Source organism: Sminthopsis crassicaudata, chromosome 3 (assembly GCF_048593235.1).
Source record: "Sminthopsis crassicaudata isolate SCR6 chromosome 3, ASM4859323v1, whole genome shotgun sequence".
In the NCBI taxonomy this organism is placed as follows: Eukaryota; Metazoa; Chordata; class Mammalia; order Dasyuromorphia; family Dasyuridae; genus Sminthopsis; species Sminthopsis crassicaudata.
In genome coordinates this window covers 573,128,047-573,137,012 of record NC_133619.1, presented here as the reverse complement: position 1 = coordinate 573,137,012, position 8,966 = coordinate 573,128,047, and the positions used below count along the sequence as shown (strand labels likewise).

Below are 8,966 nucleotides of genomic sequence, written 5' to 3'. Positions count from 1 at the left end.
CTCGGTGAGGTCCGAAAAGAGCGCCTGGCTTGTGTTCCGTCTCAGTGTATCCCAGTAGCTTCTGGAGATGAGTTCTCCTGTTTTAACCACCTGTAGAAGTTTCAAGAGGCATAATTGAAATCTAAAGTGGATTTCCTGAGAATGAAAACTTCCACTCTTGAAAGTTCTAACCAACTTTCAAAGAGAAGAACACCATTCTAACTCAACCTTTAGTTGGGGGCTGCACAAAATGTTCTTCTATCACCATGCTGATTAACCTGAAGAACTCTCAGTAGGTGAATGGTTTCTTTTTGATTTCCTGGCTGGGCACAAAGTAGCTTTGTCAAAAAGAATCAGCCCCTCTTTCTTTTAATATGAGTATGACAAGAAATGTCATTGCTAGTCATTTGTGACATAGAGAATGCCTGGAGAGTAGGACTCTGAGATCACAGACAAATGCTACTCCATCAGGGTGATTTTCTTTCTTTTTTTTTTTTTTTTTAAATTTCATTTATTTATTTATTTATTTTCCTGAGGCTGGGGTTAAGTGATTTGCCTAGGGTTACACAGCTAGGAAGTGTTAAGTATCTGAGACCACATTTGAACTCAGGTCCTCCTGAATTCAAGGTTGGTGCTCTATCCACTGTGCCACCTAGCTGTCCTCCATCAGGGTGATTTTCAAAGGGATCCCTGGATCCCAGTTGATCTTTAGAAAACCCCATTTTATAAGTCACAGCCTCAACAGGAAGAAATACTGCATGTTCAAGGGGATGGAAGATTGCACTCTTGCCCCAATCCCCCTAGCTTTCTCCCTTGCTGCAGACAGAGGGTCGCTTGTGCTGAGAAGCCCTCCTGATAGATAGCTGGCCTCAGTCAGTCTGAAGGTGGCCTCGTCCCAGCCCAGCCTCTGACTCAGGCTGAGGAACCCTGGCTGGGTAGGTCACAGAGCCCCTCGGGACCCCCTCCAAGCAGCGCTCTCTGACCGTAGACACATACGCAAGGTGCTGGTTGGTGGGACACGTCACAGTATACACAAACAGGTACATGTATGTAATATACATAAGTATATATGTATACATACATATACACACAGAGACAATGACAACAATGACACGTCCTTTATGTTGGAATTTAACTGAGATGATTTCACCAGATCTCTGGGGCATCTGTTGTTGTTATTTGTTTGCTGACTCTGAAAAGTCCCCCCTTTCCTCCTCCCCCCCAAAACTGAAAGCCCTGCTCTGATGGTATATCTCAGTTCAGAGGCCACTTCTAGGCTGTGAAGACTGGGCCAGAGACCTGAAGTCAGGCATTGAAGTCCAAGTGGGAGAGGCTCCATTCGAGTGCAGGTTGAGGGACAATTGGAGTTGCCTGGGGAACCAGCCCAGCTTAGTTCAGGGAGGATCATCTCCAGGTAAGGACAGGCACAGAAATGCTGGCACAGGATGGAAGAAGCTCCTGTGATAACAGAAGGAATTGCAAAAGGAGGAGAGGTACTGTCTCTTCCCCCAAAGCTTGTAGGTTGTGTTAATAGGGATGTGGTATCCAGAATCAGGCTGGAATCAGGGTCCTGCTCTGCCCTGGTCAGGGCCATCAGGGCCCTGTGCTCAGTTTTGGGCATCCCATGTCCTTAATGCACCAGTTAGTCTGGTATGAGGATTTTAAATCATGTGATGTGAAGACTGTCTGAAAGAGGTAGGAAGCCTAAAGGCTTAAGGGCCAAAATTTTAAAAGAGCTGACAACCTGCTATTTATGAGAGACAATGTCTTTATTCTCTCCAGCTCCAAATCAGTAGTTTACAGGGATACAAGTTGGATTGGCTGTCTTGGTAGGGAGCAAGTTTCCCCATACCTGAAGTCTTCAAACACAAGCTGGGCACCTCTACCCCGATGGAGAATTTCGTAGAAGGGAGTTTCTCTTTAGGCATGGGGTAGACTTTAAATCTGCTTTGGGTTGAAGTCTGTGAATGTTTTCCCCCAGTATTTAAGACCCTGACATCCCTTACTATGATCATGGTACATTAACATGGATAAACATATGTGACAGTGGGAAGGGAAGGGAGAGCCATCGGAGGTCTGGAGGAGGATGAAAGAAGAGCCACTCTTGGTATTGGGGACAATGAACCAATTAGGGAGGAATGCTCCCGTGAAGGCCTCACTGAGATTTTGTAATCAGTGCGGCTTTGTGCCTTCCTTTGGCTCCCCTGAGTGCCCGGGAGTGGATGTGGAGGTGGAGGGTGGCAGTAATCCACGGGTGGGTCTGGCAAAGCATGATAGCTAAGATGGTCAGGGGATGAAGACCTCAAGAGGAGGACAGTGCAGGGATGACCTGATGTTTTCACCAAGGGGTTGAGATGGAGAGGAGAGTTCAACTTGTTAAAAAAAAAAAAAAAAAAAAAAAGCAAACCAAGACCATGAAGAGTCTACTAAGCCTCCATTTGAGGATACAATGCTGGTCTGCAGCAAGAAGTGGGACCTTCTGTCTCTCTCTGGGGAGTCCCTTCACCCTACCTCTAACCCAAGCAGCATATTTGAATATAACAAACAATTCAGAACAGTACAATCAAAAAGTCACTAAAAAGTTCCATGCAATAAATATTTAAAAACTCTCAGAATGTCTTTGCATTTGTTTTCTGGACTGAAATGAGATTTCCTTGTGTGCCCATACTTTATGAGACTCATCACTTTTTTCTCAGCAAACTCCCCAACCTCCCCAATGAAAGGTAATGAATTCATACAATTAATCAGCTAATTCAAAAAGGAATTGAGATCCCGCAATTAATTTCAGCATCATGCTTATGAGATCATGCAAGTCTTTTCTTTAAACTATATCTCATGTATTAGAATTAAGACTTTTGTCCTTGTTTAGCCTAAAATCAGATAAAGACAGCACTCTCTGTTCTTAAAATTGAGGTCCATAAAGATGCTTGCTTTTTTGATGGTGACAATGAGGAAGATGCTATTGCTGTTCCCAAGGGTCACATTCTGGATTCTGCTTCCCAAAATGCTTTGGGAATCCCTTTCAAAGTGTGCCAGGTTCCTTGGGGGAAATTAAAGGATCTCAGGTCTGACCCTGAGGGCCCTACAAATCCAAGGGTCTTGTAACATAAATTGGTTATGGCCCTGCCACTGTCCAAGGGAAATTGGCTGTAACCTGTTGGGGCAAACTCCTCAAGACTTGGGTTTTTCCCCAACAGTGGCATCTGAGACAGTGGAAACAGATTATGCATTCCAGTACTTGCTTGAACATGTTCTTGGATGCAGATGCTTCTATTGCCTGGCCTGGATGGCTGGTGCCCAGTTAAACCCAGAAAAGACCAAGGGACAGACAAGCTCTGCACCTGACAGCTCTCCAATACTGCCGGGTCAGTAACAAGAGATTTACTAAAAATGACCACCCTTGTGATAAGCTATGGGCCCTGGACTGCAGGCCATCACAAACCTATTAGTCAGCCAGGCACTGTGGGGTCTGGCAAAGGGGGTCACAATACAACTCCTGAGCATTTGGTACTTTGATACAGCAATAAACTCCTTAGAAAGAAGACAAGAAGATGGAGCCAAATTCTGGAAAGGGGGAACAAGGAGAAGGCATTTATATGAATTCTGAATTTAAGAATCCCTTGTAAAATTCATGCTGTCAAGTAATCATATTCCTAGTCTTCCATCCCCCATCCCCCATCCCCCCACCTCTTAGGGGATGACTTTTCACTTTGTTTAATCTAAACTCAGATAGAGCCAACTTTCTCCATCCTTGATATTAGGCTCTATAACCACCCAGTCCTTAAAGGAATGGCCTAATAGTAAGGAGAGGCTCCTTCTCTATTAGGAAACAACTTTGTCACCCTGCCCCTCTCCCCTACCCCAGCAGCCCTCTGCCCCCAGCCCGGTGAGATCCAGAAACATAAAGAACATTGAGAGGGTTGGTACATACATTATTAGGAGAGGCATGGAGTCCATAAAGTTGAACACGCTGACATACAGCACAAAGGGCCAAATGAAGGGTCACATTTCAGAACAGCAACAGGAAAAGGAAAGATGACAAAAGAGTCTATTAGGAATTAGGGTAAATCATTCAGCTCCATTCTAACAGCAGACACAGTTACAGTTAACACTGTAAGGCAGCGGGGTTTCTTTTCGCAGATAGTTGCTATGAAATCATTTTACTGGGGAGATGGTCTCCATTATGGGCAAACTCCTTCCAAAGCTGAAGTGGCCTTGAATTGCACGTGATGTCACCAGACTGCAGCTTTGGGGACCACAGGGACGCTCTCAGGGATGTGGGAATGCCTCACTGTATCTGGGAACTTACTACAAGTTGGTAGCAGCCTGGGAGGACTTTTGGGAGCTCAGCCACTCTATGAAGAAGTTGTAACATTAACAATATCCAAGGGGGATCTTCAGGCTGTGGCAATGAATGTAGGACATGACCTCTGAATATAAAGCTTTCATTGATTTCTATTTCTCAGCTTAGCCAAAAAACCTGAAGAGTTTGTAGAAAATTTTAAACTCTGTGAAATGGGAATTTATATTCACCAGGACAGGGCCAGTGGGGTAGCAATTTACTTTCATATACACTCTAAAGAAAGGTTTGCTAACATCTTGAACAATATATACAAGATCAAGAGCAGGAATACTTCTCCCACTGGGGCAGAAAGTTCCCTGCTGTGGGGCAGGGACAATTAGATTTTGAGACAGAAGATCTAGGTCCACATTCCAGATCCGACACTTCTCATCTTGGGCAAGTCACCACCTCTGTGGGTGGCATTTGTAAAATGAGGGGGCAGCATTATAAGATAGTCAAATGTCCCTCTAGCTCTATCCCTAGGATGCGCTGAAGAGAAATAGCTCTAGACAGACTTTGGAAATTACAGCTTCCATTCAGTACTAGAAACATTTGTTAAGTGGTAAGGGACACAAGGGCTGAAACAAAAGAGCCCTTGCCTTCAAGGACAGGGGAACGAGGGACTGAGAAGGCAGTCTAGGATAATTTGATGAGGGAAGGAACACAAATACCAGGGGTTAAGGAAAAACCTTGCTTAGGAGGAGAGGGCACCTGAGCTGAGCAGTGAAGGAAGCTAGGGAGTCTCAGATATGGAGCTGAGGAGGGAGAGCATGCCAGGAAGGAGGGGCACATGAGATGGGAGGTAGAATATCCAGTGCAGGAAGCAGTAGGAAGGACCATTTTCTTGAATTGTAGAGGACCTGAAAGGGAACAACCTGAATTGTCAAGGAAACAGAGGAAGCAAATGAAAGATTAGTTATTGGGGCGGGAAGCCTCTTGATCAATGCAGATTCAGAAAGTGATCTACCTCTAACCTTGGAGATGTCTTAAGAGAGTTACTGGAGGCTTACGGAAATTAGGTGGCCCACTTGTGGACATACAAATAAATGTCACAGGCAGGACTTGAACTCAGATCTTGCTGACTCTCTAAGCCTACTTTTGATCCATGATACCAGAATACATTTAAAGGTACATTAAAGCAAATAAATACCTTAGTTACCTATACTAGATAATATCTTGTCAGCCCAATTCCCGTGTCTAATTGAAAGTAAAATTACTTAACCTCTCCCCCCCAATTTTCATTAATTATGAGGAGCCTCTCCTGGCTATTTTAAATTGATCTCTATTACAGTGAATAACAGTATGACAATCTTTGGTGGTTGTGTCTGGGTGCCTTGGGCTCATTTGAGCTACCTACAAATGCACCAGACCTAAGAAGAGGAAGAGGGTTACAAGTGCATATGAGCCTTCTCTGAGAGTAGAATAGATCTACATTAGTGGAGGAAATGAAATCCCACTTTCTTCAAAAGTCAGAGTACTCAAAACTATTTTCAAAGCATCCTCCCTGATGTGTGTATACATATACACACATGTATATATATGTATTAACATATATATGTATATCCACAGATATCCATGGTGTTTTTTTTTTAATGTCAAACTACTAAGAGTAACTAACAATCTGCAATTGTTCTTTATTATATTGCAACAGGACTATCAGGTGTCTGTTATTTGGTCCACTGACTGAAGAGAGCGGTGTTGGCCTATAGACTGCATTCCCGTTCCAGTCCAATTTTTGCACACAATACTCCCATGTTTGTGGTCCTTTTCCTCTTTAGCTTTTCTTGGGAGAATCCCACAAAGTCCCATCAATGCTCTCTTCTCTTCCCACCCATCAAAATGCCCAGTATTTATCCTGTATTGGGGAAAGAAAACTCTGCCAGGAGAGAAATAGTCGCATTTTTTCCCAACTATTTCTCTACCTTCTAGCTCCTGCTTGGGCTTCAGCAGACTCTCAATAAGGAGTTCTTGAATTGCATTGGGGACAGTTCCTTGTACTCTGGAACAATGGTCTTTAAAGTAGGGCTGTGGCCTGTCCCTAAGGGTCATCACTGTGAGTGATGAACCAGTCAAAGAGTGGGACGATGGACCATGTCCCATGCCAACCTCCCCATGACAGTCATCCATGAAAGTAATTTCCAACATGACCTCCTACCTCCCCTATAGTAACCTTATGACAGTCTTAACTTTCCCACTTCTCTGCAGTTCTTCTGCAAGTTCCCAACCCTTCTCCTCTTTAGAGATGGGCAGCGGCCCCTCAGGGAGGTTATGATTTCCTTTTGAGTGGAGCAGCTCCACAGATGCCACAACGAAGACTCTTTCTCTCTCCATCCTTGTGTGCCAAGAAATATTGGTCAAAAGAAATGACTCAAAAGGCTGGAGACTACTGTTCTAGAGCATTGTCATTAGGAGGCCTACCATTTAACCCAGTGGCACAGTATGGGGCAGAACCAAGAAATGGCCCTGGAGGCAAGAAATGGGCTGGGCTGCCTACGTCTCTCAGACCTTTTGGGCAATGGCGGTTGCTCTTTTGGAGATCCTAGACCTAGAGCTAAGAACCAGACCTTCTGGTGATGACCTTCACTGAGCTTGGCAGACATGGAACTTGAAACCAAGCTCCTCAGTCTAGCTCAGACTGGGGGAGACCAAGGGTGAGAAAGACTTTGGCAGAGGAGACTAAAATGTAAAATAAAAAGCTCTCTAAAAATTTTTTTCCCTGCAGAAGATCATGTGCTTCCATTGATGCCCCTTCTGATCTTGCTGCTACCAAAAAATCCTTAATGGATTCTTATGACTTCTTATGACTGTCACTCTGCCCAATAACAAGGCTGGCACCTGCTGCCAGTGGATGTAGCTGCTGCAGTCCTTGGCAAGGAGCAGGAAAGAGCACTTTAGGGATCAGGAATGCCATGATTCTCTGATACCAGGAATTGGAGAATGACAAAAGCCTAGTACAGGAGGATAGAAGTGTCCTTACCAACAGTGCACGCTTTTCCTCATCGCCTTTTGCTTCTCTTCTTTCATTTTTTTTCCTGAATATTTCTTGAAGCTGAAAGTGATAACAATCAGATGTTACACTTCCCGAGGCCTTATTTTTTGTTTGTTAACCATCTTCCCTTACCTGCTCTGACTGCACATTCATTCTCCCTTCAATAACCCTGGAAATGGGCAGGGCAAGGTATTTTTCCCCCCATTTTACAGAGGAACAACTGAAACTCGGGATGAATAATAATGACATCCTGCCTCACTAGAGTCCTTTGAACTGGACACAGAATTACCCAGAATAATTCCTGAGTCACATAGTACAAAGACTGTTACCCCCACTTTATAAATGACAATAGTTCAGTGGATCAGTAGAATAGAAGGTATTTTAGATTTGGGTTCAGAAGACACAGATATCATTCCTGTGGGCCTCAATTTTCTTATCTTTACACCAAAGGGGAAGACCCTCTTGAGCTCTCATTCAATGAAGGTTTGGTCTTATGACTTGCTTAGGGTGACATGGCTCATGAGTGTGGACAGCAAGATTTGTGTCTTCGGATCAAAGCTCTGTATAATATAATATATTGTCCAAAGTCCCCTCAGAGGTCCCACAAGAAGCCAGGCCTCATGAATTCATCAAGTCGAGGTCATGCCAAACTAACCTTATTTCATTTATTGACAAGGTCCCTGGATTTGTATGCCATGAGAATGCTTGTAGATGGAGGTCAGCTATATAGCAGTGAAACAATTACTGAAGCCCTTTTACTTCTCAGTGCCCTAGGTAACCCCTTAATATCATTAATAATGATAATGATAATAATAATAACAGCAGTTAGCTTTGATATAGGGCTCACTACGTACCAGGCACTGTGGCAAGCACTTTACAAATATTATCTCATGAATTCTCACAACAACCCCGGGAAGTAGGGATTATTATTTTACAGATAAGTAAACTAAGACAGGCAGAAGTGAAGTCATTTGTCCATGGTCACCCAGCTAATAAAAATCTAGGGTCTCATTTGAACTCAGATCCTCCTGATTCCAGGTCCAGCACTCTGTGTACTATACTGCTCCCAGCTGCCCATCAATTGCCAAGAATTTATCAATTCTTCTCCACAGGTCACTACACAGAGGTCACTGAAATATTAATGACTGTATTTCTCTATTTTAAAAAAAAAAACACCTTATAACTTACTACTTTATAAGTTGTGCTTGACCTCACTAGCACTGATATAATATGAAATGTACAAAAATTGTTTTAAGCTTTGAAGTAAGGCCACCTCAGAGAGCCTGGGCTATTGGTGATGAGCCCAGGTCTTCTTGGATCTCTTCTGGGGCTGAAAATGGGAATAAGGGAAGATCAGACACAGTCTACCTGCCTTCGTTGGATACGTTTTGTAGAATAGCCTCTGGGTCAACAGCAGCGGCCATTAGAGCATGCTATGTCTTTGAGGGCTCCAAACCATCCAGTTCCTTAGAAGCCTTGTTTGGACAGTCGTGGACAAGGAGGGCACTGCCATCCCCATGCCAGGGCTTGCCTGAGGGCTTACACATTACACCTTTCCTCTAGGAGATTCTACAACTCAGAAAGATGTTTTTTGGTGTCTTTGGAGGGAGGATCATATTTACAGGCTCAGTTTCTATAGGTCTTCCTTTACTTAAC

At 43.8% G+C, this 8,966-nt stretch overlaps 1 protein-coding gene across 2 annotated transcripts in view; it reads right to left on the bottom strand.

The window, feature by feature from the left end:
* MICU3 (mitochondrial calcium uptake family member 3) overlaps positions 1–8,966 on the bottom strand; it is a 96,730-nt gene that overhangs the window by 28,698 nt on the left and 59,066 nt on the right. The window contains exons 7-9 of one of the 2 annotated variants that reach the window (XM_074304824.1): positions 7,299–7,370; positions 3,911–3,949; positions 1–90 (exon numbers count right to left, since the gene is read on the bottom strand). In XM_074304824.1, the coding sequence (XP_074160925.1) occupies positions 1–90; positions 3,911–3,949; positions 7,299–7,370 (201 nt within the window). The remainder of the gene's footprint in view (positions 91–3,910; positions 3,950–7,298; positions 7,371–8,966) is intronic. The other variant, XM_074304823.1, reaches the window with a different exon arrangement.